Source organism: Echinops telfairi, unplaced genomic scaffold, assembly GCF_000313985.2.
Source record: "Echinops telfairi isolate 266 unplaced genomic scaffold, ASM31398v2 ScPeMD7_70;HRSCAF=299, whole genome shotgun sequence".
NCBI classification, from domain to species: domain Eukaryota; kingdom Metazoa; phylum Chordata; class Mammalia; order Afrosoricida; family Tenrecidae; genus Echinops; species Echinops telfairi.
The window spans coordinates 49,655,120-49,682,606 of NW_022103968.1; the positions used below are offsets into that span (position 1 = coordinate 49,655,120).

General features: G+C 46.9%; 1 protein-coding gene across 2 annotated transcripts in view; it reads right to left on the bottom strand.

Moving 5' to 3' along the window:
- FAM13C (family with sequence similarity 13 member C) overlaps positions 1-27,487 on the bottom strand; it is a 153,036-nt gene that overhangs the window by 15,739 nt on the left and 109,810 nt on the right. For both annotated transcript variants that reach the window (XM_045291628.1, XM_004701101.3), the window contains exons 6-8: positions 21,816-21,900; positions 8,194-8,404; positions 6,915-7,053 (exon numbers count right to left, since the gene is read on the bottom strand). In XM_045291628.1, coding sequence (XP_045147563.1) covers positions 6,915-7,053; positions 8,194-8,404; positions 21,816-21,900 — 435 coding nt within the window. The remainder of the gene's footprint in view (positions 1-6,914; positions 7,054-8,193; positions 8,405-21,815; positions 21,901-27,487) is intronic.

Consider the following 27,487-nt stretch of genomic DNA (forward strand, 5'->3'; position numbering starts at 1 on the left):
ATTGGTAAATAGCTGAGTCACACAAAGCTAGTTCTAGAACATAAAAACTTGGGAAAGAAATTCAAGCGTGAGCACTCCAGCTGATGGAGTTCTGGAAAAGAACGCAACCATTCACAACCCCCTCGCTCATCCTTGCCCTGGGCCATCTTTCTAAACGTGCCAGGTCCTCCATTCTAGCCCTCGTCAACAGTGGGTCATCCACAGGCCACATGCCAATGCCAGATCACTCTTCATCTGTGTGCCCTGACTCTCTTGCACCCGAAATGTCCAAATGTCTTTGGCACTGAAGTCAATTATCCCACCTGGGAGACCGGAATTCCTTAGACTCTGAAAGAAAATTGATTCAATTGGGTCAAACAATGAAGTAGATCCACTCACTCATTATTCACTGCCACTGAGTCAATTCCAACTCATAGGGAGCCTGTAGTAGAGGGGTAGAACTGCCCCCATGGTTTTCTGAGACTCATTACAGGAGGAGAAAGCCTCACTTTTCTCCCTCGAGTGGCTGGTGGTTTTGAACTGCTAACCTTGTGGTTAACAGCCAAATTCATAATCCACTACACCATAGGACCCTCTATTTCATGATAGGACCCTAATCTAGTCAGGAAATAAGGGTCAAAAGGGGCATGATTGCAACCTTCTTGAAGAATACAGACAAGCAAACTAGAAGATTTTATCTCCTATTAGTCAGGTCCAACTTTTAAAAAAATAAATCATTGTACTGGGGGCTCTTACAGCTCTAATAACAATCCATACATCAATTGTATCAAGCACATTTGTACATATGTTGTCATCATCATTTTCAGAACATTTCCTTCTACTTGAGCGCTTAGTGTTAGCTCCTCTTTTTCCCTCCCTCCCCACTCTCTCACCCATGATAAATTATAAATTAGTTTCAAATCTTACATAGTCAGCTATCTCCTCCCACGTTTCTGTTGTTTGTCCCCCTGGGGGTGGGGTAGGGGGTAGGGGGAAATACATATATCATAGTTCCCTGTTTCTCTCCCTTCTCCCCCCACACTCCCCCTAACCTCATGGTATCACTACTCCCATTACTGTTCCTGAGGAGGTTCTCTGTCCTGGATTCCGTGTGTCCAGAGCTCTTATCTGTACATGCTCTGGCCTAGCCAGATATGTAAGGTACAACTGGGGTCATGATAGTGGTGGGGGTGGGTGGTAGAAGTATTAGAGAACTAGAGGAAAGTATGTTTAGTCAGTGCTATGCTGCACCCTGGCTTGCTCATTCCTTTCTTATGACCCTTCTGTGAGGGAATCGCCAACTGTCTACAGATGGGCCTTGGATCTCCACTCTGACCCTCCTCATTCACATCGATATATTTGTTGGTTTGGGGTCTTCTGATGCCTGATCCCTGATCCCATCTCACGACCACAGTCTGGTGTGCTTCTTCCATGTGGGCTTTAGTCAGGTCCAACTTAAATTCTAGGATCTCTGAAATCTGTCAATAGTTCTAAAGAAGTCAGTTCATCAAGGAAAGCCCCCAAGTTTCTAATCCTTTCACTAGTTATAGACTCAGTAGCCTACTAGGCTAGCATTACAATCCATACATTAATCATGTGTGGATGACTGTTATGGGTTGAATTGTGTGCCCCAAATGTGTTGAAGTCCAAACTCTAAAATGTATAAATGTGAGTTTATTTGGAAATAATGTGTTTTCAGATGTAATTAAGCTACATGTCACGTTGGATTAAGCGCGGCTCTTCTACAATGACAGTGTCCTTATAATAGACAGGCAGTTTGGATGCAGGGACGAAGGGGAGGAGACCATATGAACACAAAGGCAGAGATGGAATGATGCATCTACAAGTCCAGGAACGCCGAGTGAGGGCTCACAGCCATCAGAAACTAGAACAGACAGAGGAGTTCCTTGTTTAGAGCCTTTGGAAACAGCATGGCCCTGAGGGCAGCCCAATTTCAAGTAGGTAGCCAACACACAGCTTCCATGCTGTGGGAGAATAAGTTTCCAGTGGTTTAAGCTACCCACTTTGTGGCTCTTTGCTACCGCAGCACAGAGACTTATTTCGCGTCTCTGTACCATGGTTTCCTCATCGATGTAATAGCATCTCCTCCACAGGGTTTCTGTAAGGGATAAGTGAAAGCAGGGGAAAGCACGGTTCCAGGCACATGCTAAGCACGATAGACTTGTTAACTAGTTACACGTCTGACGACTGCTGCTGCCAGCACTGGGGTCGTAGGGGTAGGACCACTAGCCCTCCAAAGGAATACAGGTTATGTCCTCCCGGGAAAGCACACGGATGAGGCTGTATGTTGTGCATTAGTTAGCTGATCACTCCTTGTCTGTAGTGATAAGAGTACATTTTTATTTTAGAAGGTTATAGCTCTGTTGACAGAAATTATTCACCGGGATCTCCAGGTATCTCCTCGAGACTGAACGTGGATTTTGTGCAGAACAGAGAGCCGCGGTGAGAAGGGCAGCCAACCCGGCTCCTCTCCCACGATGGATCAGAGAGAAACGTTCTTGACGATGAAGGTCGGCCTGACTGCTCACCTGCAGGCCCCAGAAGAGGAATGGTTGCCTAGAATCGAGGGCATATAAGCAATGCACAGCGACTGTCGACATGGCGTGGTCGGAAACGGCACGGGATGAAAGACAGGCAGTGTTAGTAATGTGCTTTCCAGACCCTGCCACGCTGACTTGACGGCTCCACCAAATCTATGTCATGATAGCAGTAGGTCATCATAGGGGCAGTGCATGGGGAGGTGGTGAACTCTCCGGTGCAAAGGGGTGAAAATGCACAGACACGTGCGACTCTGACAGGGCCTTCCAGAGTTGCTGGTATGAGGTGTGTGTGACGAGACACAAGGCATGAGTTGGTCAGGTCTACAGCGATGTAAGCATCCCACACTGTTCAACGAGATCGAGTAGAACCCTCTCCTAAGATCGTTTAGCTAGGAGACTCTGCTTTCCACTGTGAAGCCCCAGGGTCAGGACCAGAGACACTACCACGTTGCAACCTCATCTTCTGCGCGCGCGCGCGCACACACACACACACACACACACACACACACACACACCGCCCCGCCCCCGACCCCACACAGTTTAGTCTGGCCCCTCCTGTGGTCTGTTAGTGCAGGATGGGAAAGCTAGTCATGAACTGGCTGACTTCGGCTAATGACAAAATGCCTTGAATTTGGATGACAGTCTGGTTATAAAGACAAATGCTATACATTTGGTCTCTCAAAATCCTCACAGGATCCTGTCACCATCGGGCAGCGTGCCCTGTTGAAGAGGGCTTCAGCGCTCTGCTCTGTGCACTATGCCACCTTTTCAACTACGGTGAAAAACTCCCACCAGCCACTGACCATCAACGACAAAGGAGCTTGATCTACTCCTGCATGTAGGGCTGAGGAGAAACCTGAGACTATACATTTTTCTGACAAGGTATTTTAAAGTCTGAGCTCAATTTCAGAAAATGATATATTCTTTAAATCCCCTCCTTTTGAAGGATCTTTTAAAAGAGGCTAAAAGAAGCTTGTGTGGCTGGCAGCCCTCAAATCATCTGAAAAATTTTCTACACAAGTTGCGGATCTCAAGCCTTCTGTCTTCTGAGCAGACATTTTGGTTAAGTCGTCCCCAGTTACTGTCCACAGAGGAGGTTGGGTTTTGTGCAATGCATTGAAAATGGAACTCCTGCGCCATATCATTGGGAGTACTCCTGGGCTAGTTTTGTGATCTGCTAAAAATGGCTCAAAAGATGAGAGAGATGTCCTCAACGGGGATAAAAAGTCCGGAATTGCTGTTCGGGTTAGAATGATTTTTTCTTTTTCTGTGTAATTCTTGGCCTTCCCCTCTCTGGTCCTCCATTTCCTTAATCATCAAATATGAAATAGGGCTAGCTGATCCCTTCCAATTCTTTTTTTTAATCATTTTATTGAAGGATTGCACGGCTCATCACAATCCATCCATCGTGTCAAGCACATTTGTATATTTGTTGCCATTATCATTTTCAAAACATTTTCTTTCTACTTAAGCCCTTGGCATCAGCTCCAGTTCCACCAAAGGTAGACATCTGCTGAAGCAGCCTTATTTCTAGGGCCACAAGACCAATGTTGGTCAAAGTGAAAAACCAATCAGAGGCCATAAGCATGGTTCTGGATAGGAGTGTGAACAGGCTGCAGTCACCATGGCAGGAAAAATGGATGCTATACACGGGCATCAGCATAGGGCACAGGACCAGCGAGGGTTCAGCTTCCAAAACGAGCAATAGGTGCTATTAATTCGACATTCGTGCTGCCAGGAAGGGAAGTCTTACACACAGCAACCCATTAGAACCAATTGACATGTCAAAGCTCTCTAACCACAGCCTGGCACCCTGTCAGGAAGGGCTAGGGGATGCCCTGTTTCCTGTGACAATCAAGGTTCTGATTACACCACAGGTTTTTGATAGCCGGAGCCTGCTTTCCCTTCTGATCCCAAACCCATCCAACTGCACATGTGAGTGGTTTGGAGTGGGTGCTGCCTCTGCTCGGGTTCTACTGCTTCTCTAGACCAACAGAGGAGGAGCCAGGAGAAATCCTCCTCCAAAATAGGCTGCCGCTAGGGGGCTTTGGGGAGCCCGGGTGCTACGGATTATGCACTGGGCTACTAACCACAATGAAGGTCAGCAGTTCAAAACCACCAGCTGCTCCTGGGAGAAAGATAGGGCTTTCTACTCCTGTAGTTACCATCTCAGAAACCCCTATGGGCAGTTCTACCCTGCCTATCAGATCGCTGTGAGTTGGCATCGACTTGACGGCGGTGAGTTTGGTTTGCGTTTGAGGTGCCCGTTGGGAGCCATGGGTTACACGTGGCACTGCTAACCACAAGGTCAGCAGTTTGAAACCACTAGAAACTCCTGGAGAGAAAGATACAGCTTTCTGCTCCGAAACAGGTACAGTCTCAGAATCCCACAAAGTGGCCTTATAGGGCCACTATGAGTCAGAACAGCAGTGAGGTCGGGGGTAAGGAGGCCGTTAGAGAGGAGTGAGATTGGGTTCTGTGGTTGTAGGTAGAAAAACTCACTGGAGAATTAACCTAGATACTTTTCAATTTCTGACAAAGCAGGGACTATCACGGGTAGCCTGGTCCAATTCCACTTAGATTGAAAGCGAAGAACTACTTAGGATCGCTCACTTCTATGAAACATTTTACATGCACGACTTTATTTAAGAAGTCACTATAACTGTCGACTCCACTTGTAGATGGATGAAGCAAGACTCAGCAAAGTCAGGTACGTTCATAAGAGGCTGTGCTGAGATTCTGATCCTACAGGTCAGCCTGACTTGGGATCTGTCACAGGCTCATTAATACACTACAGTTTTCAACATGCAGATACCACAGAACCAATTCGACTCCAGTAGCAAAGAGGAGAAACCGGTTTCTCTCAGGATATCTGGACGCTCAAAATCTAGCCCCTTCCATATTTCGACTTCTCCACTGCAAACGCTACTCAGCTTTAAGCTACACCCCCAAGCCAGTGCTGACTGAACACAAGCTTCCGTCAGCAATTTACTTCTCTAGACCTTGGTTTCCTCATCTGGAAAATAAAGGCCTAACCTAAAGCCCCCTCCTGCTCTATTCCCGATCCGCTCCCATTGAGGCAATTTAGACTCTTAGAACCGTCTATGGGGTCTCCTTCGCTGTCCATTTTGACAGGAGCACACAGCATCAACGCTGGCCCATGGAGCAACGGGGTTTGGACTGCTGGCCATGAGGTGAGCAGTTCACCGCTTACCGGAGAGCACCACCAGGGCTCCTCTCCTGCCATCTGACCCCAAACCTATCAAACCGACTGCCCTTACGCCCATTCAGACCCACGACAGCCCTAGAAGATGGAGCAGGGCTACTCCCTGCAGTGGCTGTCGTAGACGATAAATCTGGAAGTTGTGACCAAGACCGTCTATCAAGCCCATCTGATTTCTGTTCCCCATTTTGCAATACCGAAAACCAGTCCTTACAAAACCCCTCTTCTGGTGCATTTGAGATCAAATTTGATGGAAGACCATAATTCAATCTCCGTGGGAAGCACAGACCAGGAGAACAGCAGAGTAGACACGGCCCATCTCACCTTATGGTCACACACTTGTTCCACACCCACAGGGGCCACCTGATTGCTTCCCTATGAGCGTAGTGAGCCTTTACATATTTCAAGATGTACAAGAGGTTATTTCCCAGTCTATTTTCATTCCAATAACAAAGCAGTTCTGGGCCCTCGGCCAAAGATCCACGGTCTGTGTAATTCTACACGATCTGATTGTTGTCTGCATTCTGACTACCATAAGAGGGACGGAATAAAAATCTGCACTGGCTCTCAGGACACTTACCTAGGTTGGTGGTTTCTTATGGGAAAAACAGGAAAGGCTCAAATGTGTAACCCTGCAATACCCGCATGAAGCCCGGGGGCTCTGACAGGAGGGACTTCTCGGGGCCTGAACAGGTGGCACTTGAGAGGCCCTCGTCCTTCAACCAGTAAGTATTTCCTGCCAAAGGAACACTCACTCTCTTTCCTGGAACCGAGAATTTGCTCCTTGGGTCATTGATAGTCGATTATCATATGTACGTGGGAAAAGGATAAAGGGAAATAAGACCACATTTTTTCAAAATTTGATGGTAGCAAGAACAGTGATAATTTGGTGCCTTAAAAAATAAAGCAAGTAGGGGGTGGGGTCAGAAGGGGAGGATGCTTAATAGTTAAATACGATAAACTACTGACAGCATCTGAGAACAAGATAGGAGCAGGAAGTCGATTTATAATGGCTTCTTGGTTGATCCATGGGAACAGAGATGTTGTACTTCCCCCAATGGAAAGAAGCACAGCAATGCCAAAACAAAACAAACAAACAAAAAACAAACCTGCACCACAATAGTGTCTTACTGAAATCCCAGGGTCCTTACCCGGTACTTCTTCTCTTGTTCAAATTTGTCTTCAAATTTCCGGATTTTCCGTTTGAGGCTTTGAATGTGCTTGGTGAGCTGGGTGATGGCGTGGGACTCCTTGGCATCCCCACAAGTGCCTCGTGAAGAACTTCGGGGCCTGTGGAGGCGACGGTAGGAAAGAGCATCAGCAACCCCACCCCTCAGGCCTGACGCCACGCTTCCGCGATCAGCAGAGGAGTCCGGAAGACTGCTCATTATGTGATGGCTCTGTTAGCATCTGCCCATTCAGGGTGTCCCCTGGTCACAGAACTCCATTATGGGTAGAAGTATATATAAATGTCAGCATTTTAGTCCAGGAAACACATTTCCTAAAGCCCGGAAGAGCCCAATTTACGGCCAAGAAGAGCCAGCTCTACTGAGGCAGCATCCTCAAATACGTTGGTTGCATGAGCCCCATCAACCAACATTCTCAAGGAAGATACAGAGGAGAGCTCAGCTGTCCTTGACCGCACGGAGCCTGTGAGCACCTGGCGAAGGGGATGTCGGTCCCTGCAGAGAAAGGTGTACACATCCCTCCCACATGCCCACAACTGCACCTAGAACAATTCAATTATTGGCCCAGACCACGGCCTCAGGTTTGGATAAATTCACGAAAAACAACCTGAATTATGCAGAGACACTGGAGATCTGCCTTGGGTATATTTTTAGCCAAGGGAATTTTCAGCTTTAGCTATGTATCAAAAAGAGTTGTGTAACTTTTTTTAAAAAGAGGGAAGAAGAATCTACAAGTACGGAGCTCCTTCTCCACTCTCGTCCCAAATGCGAATTCCAAGGAGATTGGTTTTAGGCAGCCAAGGTAACCAAGCACTTTTCTAGATCTTTTTTTTTTTTTTTTTTTTTTTTACTTTTCCAGATCTTAAGGGCTGGAGCTCGGCGCATCGTGCCAGGCTTTCTCAGCATCTCTCCAATGCGTCACTGTTAGCGATGGAAAGAACACGGAGTCCCTCAGAACAAAGCCTGTGATGCTTACATGAGCACACTTTCCTAGAACGCCGGTCACTTGACCAAAAGCATTCAAACGTGAGCGCATGCCTCATGGCCATTCCCTCCGAGGACCTGTAGGCCTAAGGTAGTTACGTTTCTCATTTGAAATCACTGCTTTTGATAGTCAGGACTTGGAGTTGCCTTGGTAGCTCTGGTTCCACTCTTTCCAATCCAGGCCCTCCACGCTAGCCTGTAAATGCAATATTGGAAAAATCCATCTGAAACGAGGGTAATGGCAATGAGGTTTTCTTACATCATAAACAGCTGCGTGCTGGGTGGGGAAGGGGCAGACTCGGGGTCTAGGTTGAATCTCTGGCTTTGGCTGAAGATGGAGCATCGCGGTGACAGCAGCGGATTGTCCCCATCAGTTATGTGGTAAAGCAGCCTGCTGGGGGTGACAGACTGGTGGTCTTCCGGTCCATCACCGGCTTCATTCTGCCAGTCTTTCTGGACTGGTGCAGGGTCTGGGAAATGGAACAAATTGAGACTTAGAGGTGACAGAGCATTTTTGACTGTCTTGTTCCTAAATAAAGATCATAAACATTCATTATACCTCTTTGTCATGTCTTCCTCCTGGGGCTATAAACACTTTCAGAACACTGTCATATTCGTTCTCATGGAACCTAGATAGGAACTGTAACACAGCTACCGAGGGGGTAGGAGGGGAATGGAAACACAAATGAGTTCAGCCTGAGCTCCAGACTCAGAGCAGCCCAAATTCTACAGAATTTCTCTTCATTTCCTATTATTTGCATATGTTAGAGGGTATGTTACCAGAAAGGTACAGTGAATAAAAAGAATAAAATGGAGCTGGAGAAGGAAAATAAAAGCGATGATGAGGAAGCGAAGGAGTACTGGGCTGCAAAGGAAGAGGGAGAGGAGGGCGGGCGGAGGAAGAGACCCAGGAGAGAAGGCCCCAGAGAGACAGGGCTTCGGTCTGTGCTTATGAACACAGACTGCTGATCAGAAGGAAAAGCACCAATTCATTTGAAAATGGGGCTCGGTCTAATGCAGAAGGCATTGGTATGTACAAATCAATGCCACCAGAAGCTCTCTCTGCAAAACATGGGGACAGGCACAAGGGCTCACATACTGTGTTGAAGTACATTCCAAAATGCCAAGCAGCAGTCACTGTTGGTTTTAAAAGCTAAATTGCCAATAGCATGTCCATGGATCGAATGAGGCTTCAACATCAGGTTTCTTGTCCAGCCTGGGTCAGGCCAGGCCAGATAGCAGGGAGGAAGCCGTGGCCCAGACCTGGAGATGGCTGCTTCCTCGCAAGCAGGAACCCAAACCAGAGCCCCCTCGATGGCTTCATGACCAGTTGGCCCCTGATGGGTTCTCACTCCAAACCACATTAAAAATTAACCCATCTTCTTTACCAAAAGTTTACCTGGGATTTGATTGTAGACCAAACCAAAGAAACAAGCTAACAAGACAACACTGGCTCCAAACGATTTCCCCTGCTAACCCACTTGGTAGAGGAAATCTCACTGGTAATGTCACTCTTCAAAGGAGCCCATAACTCCCGCCTCAGGTCAGTGCTGAAGGCAAGCAACCTGGCACTGTGGAGGTGGGTGAGGGCGAGGGATGGACATGGCAGAGAGAAAGGGGCTCCCATCTCGGGGCTCTGTAACGTGTTACTCAAGAAGCAGCCCAAACAAATTCCGCCTCAGTTTTACCCAGCAAACGTGTGGAAAGTATAACTCCATTTCCCCCGAGGAGGAAGAAAACAAACAGTACCTCGGTGAATAAGCAGCCTCAGAAGCAGCTGAAAATCCACTTTTCCAAAATAAACAGTCATCACCATTTGCTACATACACTATGAATCTTAATCAGGCTTAGAATGTGGCTCTGTCCTGTGGAGCTTGCCGTGCAATTTGCTTTGTATAACATCACAGGTCAGATTAGGTTCCTACGTCTTTTCAATGGGCTTTTCCCCTGTTGGTTTGTAGACTGTGGGGGCAGATATTCTTCTGACTGTGCCTTTGAAGTTCTCTGGCAGCACTTCGGCCAGTAGCTGAGACCCGGGCAGAGATGGACACAAGGGCTGGGGAAGACTTGGAAACAGCTGAATGTCAGTATCTTCAGACCACAGGCAAGGTGTGGCATGCTGGTGTGAGTGACAGCAGTACTTGTGCTATCAATAATTTATGCAGAAAACACTAGCTTGGCAGGTGCCCTAAGAAATAACAGGAGTAACAGTTACTACCCCAAATCCCACTTATACTACCAATCACCTTCATCTGGCACGAATGTACGTGTGTCGGCAGAATGACTAAGCTTCGTGCTCAGAAGAGGCCAACAGCCAACATTGCTGCTGTCCGGGGGAAAGTGCCTGAGCCCTGCTCTCTCCCAGCCTGGACCTGGAAAAGGCCATGTATGGTGATACTAAACTTTTTCTTCCAAAGGACTGGGCAGCTTGCCAGGGCCCATCCTATAATGCTCTACAGCCCAGAAGAAGAGAGCTGGGGGCCAGGAGTTCTATGGCACTGTACAGGCAAGTTCCCTAGCCCTCTTGCTTCTGAATTCAGTCCATTATACACACAGAGTTGTAGTTAACAATACAATCTAAAACACATTGCCAGTGAGCCGATTCCCACGCCTACGGAAGCTGTCAGTCTGCAGGAGAAGCGAGCCTCGTCAGTCTCCGGAAGAGCAGCTGGACCCTGATGTTAGCAACCCCACCCCTATTCGAAGGCATCACCGCTCTCTAGAGATGGCAAGGACACAGAGGAAGCAGGAAAATTGTCATCATGAAGGCAGGGCTGGGTTTCAGGGCAGCACCCTGCAGATGCCGACAGATGGACTATATTGGTAACTTATGTGAGTGCCCAAGAATATAGATGATAGGGGTAGGGTGTCCTAGATTCAAGTTTTGCCACTTCCTACTGAAAAGACCTGGAATACCCAATCCCTCTCACCTTCAATTCCTCAACTCTAAAACAGGAATTCATTCATTCATTCATTCATTCATTCATTCAACGTTTAATGACTCTCTGGTGCATGCCACACCATATTTTAAGTGGGAATACCAGTATCTACCTCAAACTGCCGGGAAAAGGATTAAAAGGATAAAACGTGTTCAATGTTTAGGACATCGCCTGGGGAAGAGAGCATACAATCCATCAATAAATGCTTATTGTTGTCCTATTTCTGGTGATACCATTTGCCTAGTTAGGGAAGTGAGTGATAAGCACTTCCTGTGGTATTAGATGACAGATTTTCCAGAATTGGATCACCAAGCCTTTCATCGGAGGTGGAAACGGTGAGTTCAGCTCCGGGTCCGCTGCGTCAAGAGGCACTTTGGGCATCCAGGTGGAGGTGCCCAGCCGGCCCTGGAGACTCGTCGGTAAGGTGCTCAGGGAGCAGCTCATTGTGTCCACTGTCAGCACACGTTTCTCCCACCTCACTTCTGAAACGAGTCTCCTCTTCATTTTGAAGGAGCAAATGAACTGATTTCAATGAAAAGGCCTGGTGCACAGATTAGGCACCGGGTCTGCTAACCAAGAAGGCAGCTTGCAATCCCTCCGGAAAGCCAGAACACAATACGGATCAAGAAGCTTGGCTCGGGCCCCTCTCTGCTCCTTGCCGCTGTGTTTTGTGTCCGTTTTATTGGTAAATACAGAGCCAGGTTTCAGGGTTTTGTGTACCTCTTAAAATAAATTTATTTCCATAATTTTCCATTCCGGGGAATCGTGGACTTGGGGAGCAATTTGGGGATCTTGTCCCTTAAGTTGAGTCATTACCATTATACCTAAATGTATACCTTTTTTTTTTTTTTTTGCTCGGTGCACATAACATTTAGGAGCCCTGGTAGCTCTGCTGGTCAGGTGCTAACAGCAGGGATGCAATTCAAAGCATCCAGTTATCCCACAGAAGAAAGATGAGGCTGCTGCTCATGTAAAATTTACAATCTCAGAAACGCCATCTGGGATCACTGGAAGTCGGAATCAGCTCAAGATGGCAATGAGTTTATCACATTTAAATCTGCGAAATACATCGAGTGTCAGGGCCGATGGTGTGGACAGTTAGATTTTCTGGACCAACAAGGCACCCGTAAGAAGATATGGGTGGGAGCGGGTCAGAGGAAGGGAGGGGGAGGGGGGTGGAGGAAAATGAGCTGATTCCAGGAACCCAAGAGGCAAGCGAATTTTGGGAATGATGAGGGTAACAAATGTATAGATGTGCTCTACACAATTGATCTATGTATTGTGATGAATTTTATGAGCCCCAATAAAGTGATTTAAAAAACAAAAGATATGGGTGGAGTCTTGCCTGTCAATCACAGCCTGAGGGTGTCTCCTTGTGGGTGTGGCCTTCTCATAAGAAGGACACTAGGAACGTTTCTCTCTCTCTCTCTCTCTCTCTCTCTCTCTCCCTCTCCCTCTCCCTCTCTCTCTCTCCCTCTCTCTCTCTCCTTCACTTTCGTATGACACCTGCACTAGCCCTGGAGATGCTTCCACTGCCATTAGACCCACACGGCTTTCATCCAGTACCTGTGGTCTTCCTGCACTCTGCATCATTACTTGTATCTGTGAGTCTGAAAAGGGATTTATGAACTAGTGTAGCACTTATGGACTTGATCTGGACTAGGTTGGGATGTTTTCCTGATGTATAAGTACTTCTTAATATAAAGCTCTCTTACACATATATGAGTGTCCCTGGATTTGTCTCTAAAACCCAGCCTAACACATGATCACGGGTAGTTTTTAAAAGTCCAATAATACCTTATGTGATTTTTTTATTTAAAAGACTTTCTTAGTACATTATTAGTATTTTCATTGTCTCAAATAGAATAAGGAATAAGACACTCCCACCTTGAAAACGTTATTATCAACTGAGACGCAACCAAAGGGAAAACATACTGATATTGGACAAACATGTATAAGATAGAACTTTACGACATGTAAACAGTTTCCACTCGTCTGAATTTTAACTATCATGTGGGATTTAATCAATATAAGCAGCAAACTGAAATTCAACAAATATCTCAAATGGGGTTTAATTCCACATCATGGCAGTTTAGCAAAGGCAAGTCCCCAGGGGAGAAGCAGGAGCAGGCAGAGATCACTAAATGGAAAGATGACAGGGGACGAGAGGGTGGCATGACAATGACAGAAACAGGGCAACAGCAGCCTGGGCGAGAAGCAAAAGAAAGCAGAGACACCGTCATGGCAGGCGTGGGTGAGAAGAAGAGGTAAAGTGACAGCCAGCAGGTTTGGGGGCACGTCCAAGGGAGGTAAGCTCTTCTGGTCCCTGGAAGACAGAGGTCTGCATACATTTGCAGCGTTGCCCCTAAACCGCAACTGTACAGTGGGCTACAGAGGTCCAGGGTGGTGCGAACAGTTAGCTCAGCTGCGAACCAAAAGGTTGAAGGTTCCAGTCCACCAAGCAGCACCTCAGGTCCACTTCTGAGAGATGGGCCCAGTTCTACTCTGACAAACATGAGGTTGTGGTGAGTTGGGACAGGCTCGGTGCCAACGAGAACTGGGGGTGACCGCAGCACGACCCAGGCTGAGCACAGGCAAAGCGTGAGTTTCCCAGGGGCGTGGTGGACTACAAACGCGAAGCCATGCATTCTTTGCATCAGTTTGTTGTCGTGCATCTGAAGCAGGAATAATTTATATTCTTGGAGGAAGCTTCTGGATAACACTAGCTAGACAGTGCCCAATCGTGGGAGGAAGGGGGGGATATCTTCTAGACAAATCTTGGAGGTGACTGGATGGAGCTTTCCCCTTTCCTCTGGTACATCAGGATCGACTCCTTTGCCCACAGGCCTCCTGTCAGAGAACAAAGGAGAACTAGACCTGGGAAATGGCCAGTAAGCAATCTCATTTCTCTCCTCCCCGAGTCACAAACCGGGAGCCAACTGCTGAGAGGACGACCAGGCTGACTAATCTCTGCTCGGGGGCAGAGCCCCATCGGCGGAGGAAGGAGCAGACATTGTCCACTGCAACAGAGGGACAGAGCTGGTGCGGTGACGCTGCCCACCCCTCAGCCGCAGGAACCGCCCATGTCTCTTAGTCGATTTCTGCACAATCGATGGCCTCAGAGGTACAGGTATTAAACGGTCATGTTCCAAAGGGAGTTGCCATTCATAAACAGATTTGCTTGAGAAGCAGAAGGAAAGGTTGACCTTTTTACTCTAACTGGAAGACCGTGGGAGGAAATTCCAACCAATGAAGTGGTAGCATCTTTCAAAGGCTCATTAAAAAAAAATTATTTCGTTGCTACTTCATAACTGTAATTTTGCTACTGTTATGGATCATAATGTAAATATCTGATATGCAGGGTGTATGTTCATTGTTGCAAATTGAACATAATTAAAGCATAAGGACTAATCACAAAAATAAAAAAATAAAATAAAATCTTTTGGAGAACATCGTCAAGAATTACTATCTCAAGTGTATACACGCCCATTGTGGCAGTGTTTTGTGTTTGTTTTTTATGGCTACAATATAGGTGCTCCGGTGGCATAGTGGTTCCCTGTTGGGCTGCTAACCACAAGGGCTGGAGTTCAAAGCCACTAGCCACTCCCCAGGAGAAAGATGAGGCTTTCTACTCTTGTGAAGAGTTACAGGCTCAGAAAACCCCCAGGGCAGTTCTGCCTGGCCTGTAGGGTCACCCTCAGTTGGAGTGGACTCTGTAGCAGTGGGTGTGGTATGGGTTTGGGGTAATAGAGGGGAAACGGTGTGTACAGGAACAAGGGTATACAGAAACTCTGAACCATCTGCTCAATAGTCTGTACACTTAACCATGTTCTTAGAAATAAAGCCCATTAAAACAAAGGAAAGAACAGATTAAACGTGGGCTCTAAAGTCCAGAGACAATGGTGTCATCTACTCAACAGCTGCCGTGTCTGTGACCAAACAAGCATTTCCACACGCAGGATCCTCATTTATAAAGAGCCGTGGGAAGGACAACCAGAGTGATACAAGACACCCCAACACTTAGCCTGACCTAAGAACTGACTAAAGAAAGAATTACTAATCACCCAGAATTGGGGGCCTTGGGATTGATTATTTCCTTCTGGTATAAAGCAATTGTAGGAACAGCCTCAGCTCATTTAATTGCCCTGTCATCTATAAATTATGAAAGCACTTTAAAAATTGCTTCCTTTGGAGATCAAGGGGTTGATACGAAGCTCCCACCTTCACAAACTATGAAGGTGGTGATAAAAGCATCAGAGAAGAATTATGAAGTTAAATTATGTCATAGGGGGAGCACAAGAGATTTTATTACAACAAGCATTTCAACTTTTATAGGTGGTAATTATTTTACCATCAGCTCTAAAGATTATTGCTGCTTATAAGTGCCTTTTGCTTAAGGGAAGTAGTGTAATGTCAATCACAGTGGAGATGTTAGAGGTAAACCTAGAGAACAAACCATTCTCAATGTCGTTTCCACACCTTAAGAACAGTTAAAAATTATGATAGAGTATAGCTCTCTAACGATAAAGCCCAGCATTTTTAAATGGAGGAAAGGCAGCATAAGTGCTGTATGCAATAAGAATTCCCAGCATCTTTCTCACACACACACACACACACACACACACACACACACACACACCATGGCCAGAGTCTATTGTGATTCATAGTGGCGGAATGCAGTAAGAACTCCCAGCATATCTCTCTCTCTCTCTCTCTCTCTTACACACACACACACACACACACACACACACACACACACGGCCACAGAGTCCATTCTGATTCACAGTGACTGTATCAAACAGAAGAGAACTGCTCCTCTGCTTTCTGAGACAGGGCTCCCTTCATAGGCTGTGGTAAGTGTCCAATAAACCATACCTGGTCTAAGCCTTGACCGTAGACTATGAGGGGAGCCTTGTTGGCTTCAAGGTCAAAGCAGTTGGCTGCTAACCAGAAGGCAGGTATTTCAAACACACCTGCTGGTCTGTGGAAGAAAGATGGGGCAGTCGATTTCTGTAAAACTTTACAGCTTTAGAAACCCAGTGGGGCAGTTCTAGTCTCTGCCATTGGGTGACAGTTGGTTTTGTTTGAGAATTTTATGTGCTAAGAACTTCACATGCATGGTGCCATGTCATTCCACACCCATCTTAAGGAAGGAGGCACTACTAATTTCCAGAACATAGAACAGAGGCATGGAGAGGTTCCACAGCCTAGCCATGGTCGCCCAGAGAGCACATGGTGTTCTGTAAGAAATGATGCTTCTGAGCCAGACGGTCCACAAGCAGAACGTGGGCTTTCAAGATGTCTATGGCTTTTCACCCAAGCAGTGGTTTACAAACAAAACACAAAATGAGGATTGAGTGGACCCCATGATTTGCAATGGATACAAAGTCCGCTTCACAATATGCAACACATGGCAGAGTGGAATTAATAACTTTATGATGCACATGGCAAATGGATCCTGGGCTAATCCTGTTTCACATTTTTGGGAAAGGCACAGAAGAGGAAGTGCAGAGTGCTAAGTTGAACTTTGCAGATGACGTGGTTCTGTCTCAAAGAGCAGACTGCTAAGCGACCACAGGAACAAGTTCACGAGCGAGGCAGAGGCTGGCACGGACAGATGACTGATGCTGCCCTGTTGGTAATGGTTAGAGGAAAAGAACCAGTCTCTTCCTGACAAGCGAGAAGTGCTAAACTAGTCATTTGACAGGGAATGAGATTTGGGGAGCCTTTGTCAAATATTACTATGATGGGGGAAAAGAGTGAGGGCAGGCAAGAAAACGCTGTGCATCGCTAGAAATAGTTTGGAAAAGAATCCTAAATAGTATCATGATTTTGTTCATTGTTTCATAAGACACTCGTGTGCCCATATTGACTTTCAGGCAGGAATTCAATGGTTTGAGATCGTTAGGATTCCCATGCTGTTAAAATGCACAGAAAGAGACCAGGTGTACTTTGCCTCGTCTGCTCAATGGTGACAGTTTACAAAATTGTAACACCTCTGCCCATGCATGAGAAAAAAGACAAAATACTATCCGTCTCTATCTGGAATACTCTATGTAAATCAGGTAAGACACACCAGGAAAGGGCTGCAGGCATGGACATGGGGTCTGGGTTACAACATCTGGAAAAGCAGCCAGCAGCCAGGTGGAATCTCTGGTTGCCTAAGTGAGGCGTTTATATCCTCACAGGGAGCCTCTTCCCTCCATTTAGGGAAGCCAGAATGGATGTGGATGTTTCTTCTGAATGTGTGGTGAGCAGAGGTGAGGCCCTGGTTTTTCTCAGCCCTGTACCTGAAAGAAAATTGCCCTAAATGTGAAATTGCGAAGAGCACGTTGGGATTCATGGAGAAATACGTAACTGGAGTCCTGGTGGCATCATGGACTGCACCTGAAGTTAAAGTGACCGCAGTCCTTTCCCCTGACTTCCAAAGAGCCTCTGGGACTGCTGCAGATGATGATAAAGCAACGTGTGACATGGCGGAGAGGCCACCCGAAAGACTCCTGATCCAAAAATCGAATCAGATTCACCTGCAGCAAGAATGTCGCCATGGCCGCCTGACAGGGCCCTCTGTGCTAGCAAGTGTTCACATATTTGCTTGCAACACCAAGGGAACCTTTCAAACCTGGAGTCTCATATCTTCTCTCTCTAGGGTGGGAGTCACCGAACCTATGTTTTATACACACTCCCAGGTAAATGGGAGCCACTGGTCAAACTGATCGTGTCGAATGATGAGTAAGGCAGTCAGACTTGGATTCTGAGCATCTCCACAGTAGAAAGACAATTCTTTGGACCAGGCAGAGTACTTTAGAGGAATAATTGCAGACTACACCCATAGAGTCAACTCTGCCTCATAACAACCCTATAGAACAGAGTAGAACGACTCTATAGGGTTCCCAAGGCTGTGCATTGTTATGGAAATGGACTACCTCACGCGTCTCCCAGGGAGCAGAAGATGTTGCAAAATGCCAACGGACTGGTCAACAGCTCAACACTTAACCCATGGCACCACCAGGGCTCCTTCAATACTAAATGAGTGTCCTATAATGATCAACAGTAGCCAGAAGGCTTTTGTGGAAATAGAAAGTTTAATTTTTAAAATCAAATTTTAGAATACAAGAATTAGATAGTGTAGGGGTCACATGTTGGGCTGCGGTCCACGTGGTTGGCAAAACCACCAGCAGCTCGTGCAGAAGAAGAGCTGGGCTTTCTACTCCTGTCGACAGTAATGGGCTCAGAAGCGCACTGGGGATCACTCTGAATCAGCACTGACTTGAAGACAACACATTTTGGTTCTATCTGGTCGTAGGGCTCTGGTTACTTCTGGTGACAGCATTTGCCCAAAAGGGGCTTTCCTCGAAGGATCCAAAAATCCACCCCTCGCTACGGAGTTGATTCAGACTTAAATCAACTCCGGGGCTCCCCATTACTTGTGTATGCTTGCGAAACATTATATAGCACTCACCCCAGACTCTAGTCCGTAGCCCTAACTATCGCCATGTCTAAAAGGCTCCCTGGTTAAAAGTAATTCTAACATACGGACAGATTTGGGGGCATTTTCTACAACCCAGGGCCCCTCAGGGGACTCATGAACTGGGTCTTACTGCAGGTGAGGTTCATAATTTATGGATTTATCGATGGGGGGCATCTCGGGCAATGTGTCACCAAGTGAAACCACTGTCTGCAACTCACAGCCTAAATGAAACCTCACATTTTGATCTTTAGATACAGAGCCCGCTATACTTTGCTCACGGAGATGACCATCCTGCCAGATGCCCAGCACAGAAGATACAACATTTATTTAACTTATGCCGTAACCAGAAAACCAAGCCCACACAGCCAAGGTGTCAATTCTGATTGAGAATGACCCTATAGGACAGAATAGATCTGCCCCTATGGATTTTCAAGATGGAAAATCTTTTCAGGAGCAGAAAGCTTCACCTTTCCTCTGTGAAGCAGTTAGTGGGTTCGAACTGCTGTACTTGCAGCTGGCAGCTCAGCATGTAACCCACTATACCACCGGGGCTCCTACCTTGTGCCAATATTAAGTTTAAATTCAGTTGAGCCTTATTTGAATGACACCAATTTATATTTATAAACGTTTGCCTTTAATTGTAGTGCATGCTGTAAAAATAATATTGCTGGCCTTTTGAGGGGTGTTGTCCTCATTATACAATTGACACAAGCATTACTTATTGAATATTTATGTACATGCAAGACTCAGGCTAGATGCTAGACTTGAAAGACAAACCTATTTTTTAATTACTATAAGCTTTTATGACCATCTGTGCTCAACTTATGCAATTTATCATCCTCTCACCAGGAATTTACATTTAATAAACCCTGCAGTTTCAAGGTGTTCAAAGATCACTGTGGAAGTCCATTCACAGGCCCTGAGTTAAGAAACCTGATATAAAATAGCATAAATTTTCCTCTTCTAAGAGACACTAATTAGAAAACGTACAGCTGCTAAGAGTGACTCTTGGAAGTTCATGAGACCAATTTATCCTATAATTGATGTTGTAAAAGTGGCATCCCAGACCCCTCCATGAAGACAGTATCTTTGCTCAAAGCAGGCTCCTCACAAACCCCAACTTCACAGCCCCTGAGGCGATGCTGATTCCTCGGGAGCCCGGAAGTGGAGTGGGTTCCGTGTTAGGCTGCTAATCACCAGGCCAGTGGTTTGAAGCTGATTGCGGTACCAATTGTACAACACTGAGGTGATGGAGCGATGGAATGTTACCACATCTGGAAGAACTCCCAATAAAAGGATTGAGAAAGTAAAGAAAGAAAGAAAAGAAACCCCAGTCACTCCAAAGGAAAAAGAGGAGGCTTTCTAAAGATGTACAGTCTTGGGAACCAAGAATGGCAGTTCTACTCTGCCCTATGAAGATTCCTTAGCTCTCTGAAAACAGGAAGGGGGGGGGTGTCTTTTACATTGTCAAACGGTTTTATCGGAAAATCAGAAGCACGTATCCAACAAAGCAGTACAGGGTCCCCTCCATTCGCTACATGAAGTTTCCCGGAATAAGCGTCAGCTAAGCCAGAGTGGTCCGTGTGCAGGACCTCTGCGAAGGAACAGCATCGGGGTGGGTGAGATCCGTGCGAGCGTTTCTGAGCTGTTCTTGCCTGGTGAGCGCAAGCCACACACATACAAATATGAGCATGCACACGTGGGGATGTCTTCAAAGATGTCTCAGAACAACTCCGAGAGCTCTGGGACAACCCCGATGTATCTACAGGTTCTCTATATTTGGAAATTCAAGCATCCAACCCATAAGCTGACTCTGGAAGGGACCCTCTGCCCATTTTTGCCATTTGACACTTACCCTGTCATGAAAATATATTTGAGGGGAAAGGGAGATGGGAGTAATCTCAACATAAGCCCAGTATTTGTTTTCAATGTGCAGCCAGTGGTAATAATCTGTTGCAATTGCTGTCTATCAAACCGTTTCTTGATTTGGGGTGAGGGGTGGGGGAGTGGAGGGAGACTAGGAGACACGCACACTGTAAAAGTCATGAATTTAAAAAAAAATCTATTTCCAACATGCAACAGCTATTTTATTGAGTTGTTGTTTTGCCAGGCACTGACGTAGCTCATCGACAAGGACCAGGTAAGTTAAGGGCTAATTATTATTTGACTCAAAGTTATGTATTTTATATATTGTTTGATTACAGGAATATGTGGTTGGAGCAAGATGACAATGTCTAGTAATCTGATTTAAAACCCTTATTTCACATGTAGCTCCTTCCAACCAGTGGCCAGCACAGCAGGGAACCTCTCTAGAAAACATGGCTACTGGTCACCTGCATCCACGTGGAAATAATCTCCCATTTACCAGCAGTTAGTCACCTGGAGTTAGTCATTTGTCTGGGCCCCAGTATCCTTATTATCAAAGCAAGATAGGATTATTGCATTACTTATCCTGAGGATTTAATGTAATACATAAAAAGTGCTTAGAACAGTGCCTTCAAGTCTTAACTGTAGCTACTGTCAGTATCATTTGTCACTATTATTAATTTACATTAAAATAAGGGAGACAGTGGTTTTTACCGGCTTAGGTTACGTGGATCATTTTGAATAGTAGTGTCCTAAATGCATTATTCGTTGCTAAAACTACAGAAAGCAGTTCCCTGTGCAACTCTGTTCTATCAACTTCCATAGAAAAAGGGCAACTCCTAGATCAAAAGTGCCTGTCTACCATCCACCCGTTAACCAGTCCGCAAACCTCTGACCCATTTGGGTTAGAAAATCAAAGATGTGCTCTCATTTCCACTCAAGGTCTCTTTCCTGATTCTTCTTGGGAGCACTGAGTCTGCCTTCTGCTGGCCAGACAACGGACCGTCCCTGGGATTAAAGCCAGGGAAGCTTACAGGTAAGACCCCATTCTGATTTTTGATACAGAGATGAATGCTTAAAAAAAAAATCCGAGACAGACAAGAACATATAAAGTTACAATGAGCTTTGCCACGCCTGTCTGCTCTCCATCGGTTGATGGGTCATCTTATGGATGCTTAACACACACACACACACACACACACACACACACACACACACACACCCAATCCATACCTAACTTCAAAGGTAGCATCAATTTCCAGACTGCATAGAGCATCTCAGTCCAATGACGGCAAACAGGCACATACTCATTTGTCATAAATCACTCCACTGGAAAATGAAGACAGGCCAGCGGGAGGGGTGCTTTCCACCAGAGCCTTGGCCCTGAGCTAGAGAGAAGGCTCTGCCTCACAGCACCCTAGCCTCATTGCCCCCAGTGCCCTCTCGGCGACTCCTGTGCCCCCAGAGCACCTCTTTGGCGTTCATGTGGCACCTGGTACCGTTACCCACAGAGGCACAAGTTCTGTTTGAAGCAGCAAGAGGCAGACAGACCTGGAAAGGACAAAGGTGCACCCCCACCCCCACCCCCACCCCAATGCCTCTTACCTGCGGAATCTGCCGGGTCTGCAAGCACACTGGGGGCCGAGGCTGGGGCTGGGTCCTTGCCTCCATGCACCTGAGCGGCTTCTTCCTGGTGGGTCAGAAATGCAGAGCCCAGGTCAGATTCCAGGGCCTGGAGCTTCAGCAAGGAATTCTGCCAGCACAAGCAGAACATGGGGCTGGCTCTGAAGACGCCTGAAGGCCGGCAGCGGGACCCCAGCGCTTCACAAGCCCCTCTCTCCAGGGCTGGACAGGACCAGGGCCGCGGGCCCAGCGGCTGCAGAGGGAGGGAGACTGGCGGTGTGGGGTCAGATGCGCATGGCTCCACAGGCAGCCTCCGCTCCTGCCTCCGGCAAAGCCCGGCGTCTATGGATGAGCGGTGTGTGACACATGGGGCCGTGGTTTCGTCAGCCGGAGAACTAGCTGCGAAGGTGTCTGCTGCCCCACTGCTCTAGGCTTTACGCCTTGCAAGTATTTCATTCACTGGGCTGACATCAGACGCTGATGACATGAGGCCCCTCCCAAACGACCATTCATAAAAGCCATCGTCCCCCCACTGCAAAGCGTGCAGCAGACTGCAGCGCATAAGGAGTTACTGCTGCAGAGGGAGCTTGGCCTCTGGGAGGGGCTCCGCGCCCCCCCCCCCTACCATCTGCATCTGGGGGGCGTGTGTGTGAGAGAGAGAGCTCACTCTAAAGTTACTTCTCTCCCACTGCAGGACTGCAGTTGCTGTTTATCAAGAGCAGAGTTCTGAGAGATAACCTTGCCCCCCTACTGTAGCAGAGCCACTGAGGCAGAAGCAATTTACCTCTCACCGCCCCCAGCACAGCCTCCCACCGGTCCCCTTCGTTTCTCATGTAAAATCTCCCCCATGGTTCTTAATAAGCGCAAAGTCACACAGACTGACGCACACATCCTGCTGTGACGCAGACGCCCAGCAAATCTGTTCCTTGGACCAGGTGAAAGCGAGTCACGCTGTCTGTCCCCTCCGGTGCTGTCCCCGGCCCCGCCCCCCACTCCCCCTCAGGCAGGGCTCAGCATCGCTTCCCCCAAGCACCCCCCACCCCCAGAGCAGCCATCTGGAGGGCAACATTGGTCCTCTTACTATGCCCCATCCCCACACCACACACACACTCACTCCTTCCCGTTCATCCCCATGGTCCACATAGCGTATCCCTGATATTCACACTTAGCCCTCCATTCCCACCCCCAGGATGCTCACCCCACTCCCACACATTACTCTAACACCCTACCCTGCACCCCCATACCCGATCCACAAACGTCCGCACACCCTTCCCGCTCCACATGCCCTCCAACCTGTGCCTGGCACCCATATCCCACCCTCCAACACCCTGACAAATGCACCCCCTGATGCTCTCTGTCCTATCATCCACACAAATAATCACATCCCACCTTTCATATACCCTGCACCCTCATACACAGCCTTTACAGCCAACCCCCCCCTCACACCTCACTCCACACATGCTCCCAACCTGTACCCCAGACCTACTCACACCTGATCGCACACACACACCTCCTCTGCCAGTATCTCCTCACCTCCCCATGCCCCTCTCCACACACAGCCAACCACACATGCAAGGCCTATGCAGAGCTCATTTATTCTGTTCACGTGAGCAAATGTGATCCTACAGCAATATTTTAAACTGTTCCTTGAGAGATGACAAAAGTCTGTTATTTCTTGTCAACTTTCAAAGCATCAGGTGCCTAAGCACACAGTGGTGCTCACATCTGGTTCCAACCTCTCTGAGCTCAGGGGCTGCTCCATCAGAGACCCCAGCTCAGCTGAAGCACCTTCCAGATCCCTTCCAATTTTACGGCCGCCTTTCCTATCTGGAGACGCTTGTCCAGCGGCTGAGCAGAAGCCTCGGGTTGTCAACAGGCAGTCCGGAAGGAGCAAGGGGAACAAGCTTCTGAAAAGATGGGGTTACCAAGTACTGGGCGGTAGATCGAAGGACTCTGGGACTGCTTCCTACTAGAGGACCTTGGAAATCAGAAGAATCTCTCAAAATAAACCATCCTGAAAGCTAAGAAACAATGCCAATCCCTATCTTCAGTTAGAGGGAAGACCTGGTACCAGCAATATCACTCAAACTCATCTACACTCTGTTTATTTTACGAAGCAAAAAAGGCTTTAAGTTCATGCAGACCTGCAGTGTGCTGTGTGCCTCCTTTTGGGCAAGTATCTTGGCTGTTTCGAGCCTTGATTTCCTCATCTGTGAAAAGAGCAGATAATCACAGGAATAGTGACCACTGCTTCAGAGGGTTGTTCTAAGATGTCATGGCAAGCACTTGGCACTGTCCCGGCACATGGCATGGCAAACACCGAAGGGCTAGATGACCAGGTTCTCCGAGGTCATGTGTATTGTCTCCTAACCTTGGAGGCTGCTGGGAAGAGCTCAGGCCCTGGGGCACGCATGACCAGACTTTACACTGAGCATAAGATGCAGACCTAGCTGTGTTCCCTCCTATGACCTCACTTCCTGTAGCTGCCAAGGAAGTGCCTCCGGATACAGAGCTTCTAAGCTCCCTTCCAACTTGAAAGCAAGGGAAAGCAAATGCAAGGAGACTGGGGTGAATGCGCAGAATCTGGCACTGAATGAGCACTTGGACCGTTTCTGGAACTAAGCCACATGTTGCTGAAGCACAACAAAATAGCAAAGAAAATGAAATGACAGTTCATCACATTAAGGATAAGGAAGGGGTCTGGTGGGGCACTGGGTTATACACTAAACCCAAAGGTTGGTGATTCAAGCCACCAGCTGCTTGGCAAGAGAAAGATGAGGCAGTAGGCTTCCATAAAGATTTGCAGACTCAAGCCCTCAGGAGCACTCCTAGTTTGTCCTATAAGGTCACTTATAGGTTGGATTGACTGAAAGGCAGTACGTAGGTGGTGGGTCCAGAGAGTGGGTACACAGAGTATGCCATGGTTCATATTCAGAGGCCTGATGGCTCTCATATGGAGGGAGATATAATATTTACGACCCAGCTTGTGTTCACTGATTGGATTGTTTTCTATCTTCCGTTGCCATCTCCTCTCTCACTGGTACTCACACTGGAGCAGAAATAAGACTCCAAGTGCCAAAAGAGGTAAACTGGCATTTCTGGTGTATCCCGCTCTGAGATGCTAGAAAGAACTAAGGTTAACAGGACAGGAAGGAAAGGGAAGGGGGAGTGGAAAAGTGGAATAGAGGAGGGAGGATGACGGTCTAGAAAGAAAAGACCTCCAAGGAACAGAAAAACAAAACACTGTGCATTCTGCAAAAGCACATAGAATTTAAGACACACTGCAGCCCACGTGGTGGTCTACGCCACGCCACCCCCGCCTCACAAGCCATGGCCCGAGGACAAGCTGCTGATCAGCAGGAAAGGGCACCCTGGTTGGGGTGGAACCGTGAAGGGATACTCCAATGACCAACTTGGAACGGACCGAACGCAGGCAGAGTAGTGTTGGGGGAAGGGCTTTACCGGTGTGTGTCCCTGTGACCTGCATGTGCTTCTAGTAGCTGACAAGAGACTTGAGCATGTCGTTTAGAGCTGAGCTTTGTGGAACCCCAGCTTCCCACCACCAGCAGGCTACTGACAGTCATACCATGCACCTGTGTCCAAGTGCAGCTATGAGTATGGGGACAAACATACTGCTATGAATCTACAGATGCGGCCCCTCCTCAGGGGGTTTCCAGCCTAGTGAAGACACGGGTCACAAGCAAGCAAACAAATCAAGACAACGATGACAGTATTTCCACAGAGCTATGGAGGGAAGAAACCTACAATCCTGGGGAGAGACTAGCCAGCTGTTTCAGTATTCAATCCTGCCTGACTCCCTGACCTTTAATGTGAGACCGTGCTTTTCCCACTGCAGGCAAATGAAAAAAGGAATTATCTGTCTGTGGTCCTAGCCCTAACTCAACACAGTCCTCCTCTTACAAAGACTTCTGCTCCCTGTGATGCTGCCTCCAGCACATCTTCTGGAGGCAGGATGCTAGCAATTCCCAGGTGTATTTCCGAAGTCCCTGTGAATGGAGCTAAAGGAAAATGGAGTAACGGCTAATGGATCCTCTAGACAGCGCAACACTATCTGTTTCCTCAGCTCTTCTTTCCAGTTAAGAAAGAAGCAGAGGGGAGTCTGCAGAACTTACCTGTGGTTTCCCAAAGCTAATTTTTCTCTTTTACATCATGGAGAAAATGCTACTTATTTTAGAAAATACTCATTTTCTGTCATCTGCAATTACCCAGGGCCCACTTTAGTTCGGTGGGAACAGATAACACCTACACAGGCTGGATTGGGAAATACTATTATTTTAAAGTGGCGCCGTCTGCAATTTACCAGCTGTAGAGCAGGGGCCACCTGGATTTAGTTTCTAGAAAAGGTTTGGTGCCCCTTCACTTCTCATTTATCCCAGACACATGCTCTGTGGTGATATGAAACAAATCAATTAGGAAACCTCAAAATGGGGGCTCCAACTGGGTCCCCACACATCCATACATTCACTTACCACTCTCCTTCTCTAAACACCCATATTTTCTGAATATACGCCCCCTACCTCCTATTCAGAGCCTGTTCAGCTGTATTATTATTGAAGTCTTAGCTCCATCGAAGACCTAAGGTCACTCCAATGACCTTATTTAAGCAGTGTCCTTTGGTGTCTCTCTTACTTATTCACATCATAAAACTCACTATGATTTGAAGATAAGTCAAAAAGTGTGGCTTCTACGGTTGTCATTTCTACATCCACAAGTTTGTTCTCAGCAGCATGTGCTGAAACATCTCTGCATGCACCAAGGGTGGCTAGGACCTGCTCCCTGGGTAACACACCCTTTGAGTCTCATTGGGCTGTGTTCAAGAAGAAGACAGAGGTTTGATCAAAACTATGGCTTACAGCTGCTGCATCCCATCTGACCATACACCAGGGACGTGAAGCGCCTTGGTATCATGCTGAATGCACTGGAAATGGATAATCGGAGATGCAGGTAGGTTAAAATTTAGCATCTATCGTTTGATCTCCCTTGTGGCTCATTTTACATTTGTTCTGCTTTTTAATCTTTTCTGTTTGATTTTCAATTGAGGATTTTATCTCTTTTACTTTATTGTTATTCGTTTTGTTGTTGTTATTTGTATGTTTTTTTCTGTATATGAAATCCAGGATAGGTAAATTTAGAGAGATAGTAACTGGATTAATAGTTTCTCGGGAGTATGGTAGGGGAGGTTGGGGGGAAATGGGGAGCCAATAACAATGAGTACAAGAAAGAAGAAAATGTTCTAAAATTGATTGGGGTGATGATTGTATGTAGTTAATATGAATTAACTACTGAATTGCATGATATGTGAATCATATGTCAATAAAACTGTTAATTTTTAAAATTAAAAACTAAAATAAACAAAACAAAATAAAAACTATGGCTTCCAAAGGGATTTGCTGGGCCAGTTATATTAAACGCAAAGAGGTTACAGCGACTGTTCTGGGAACTTCCAAAGTGGCAATCTTTGTAGAGTTTCTCGAAAGGCACAGGAAGATCCGACATGCTTAGTATGAAAAAAGTTTAAGAAAATGGAAACTTGCACTAATGAGAAAAAGGCCAGGGAATTTTCCACAAGGAAAGTTTCCCCATCATGACAATGCACCCGCTCATTCTGTGGGTTAGCAGGATTGATCCTGTGA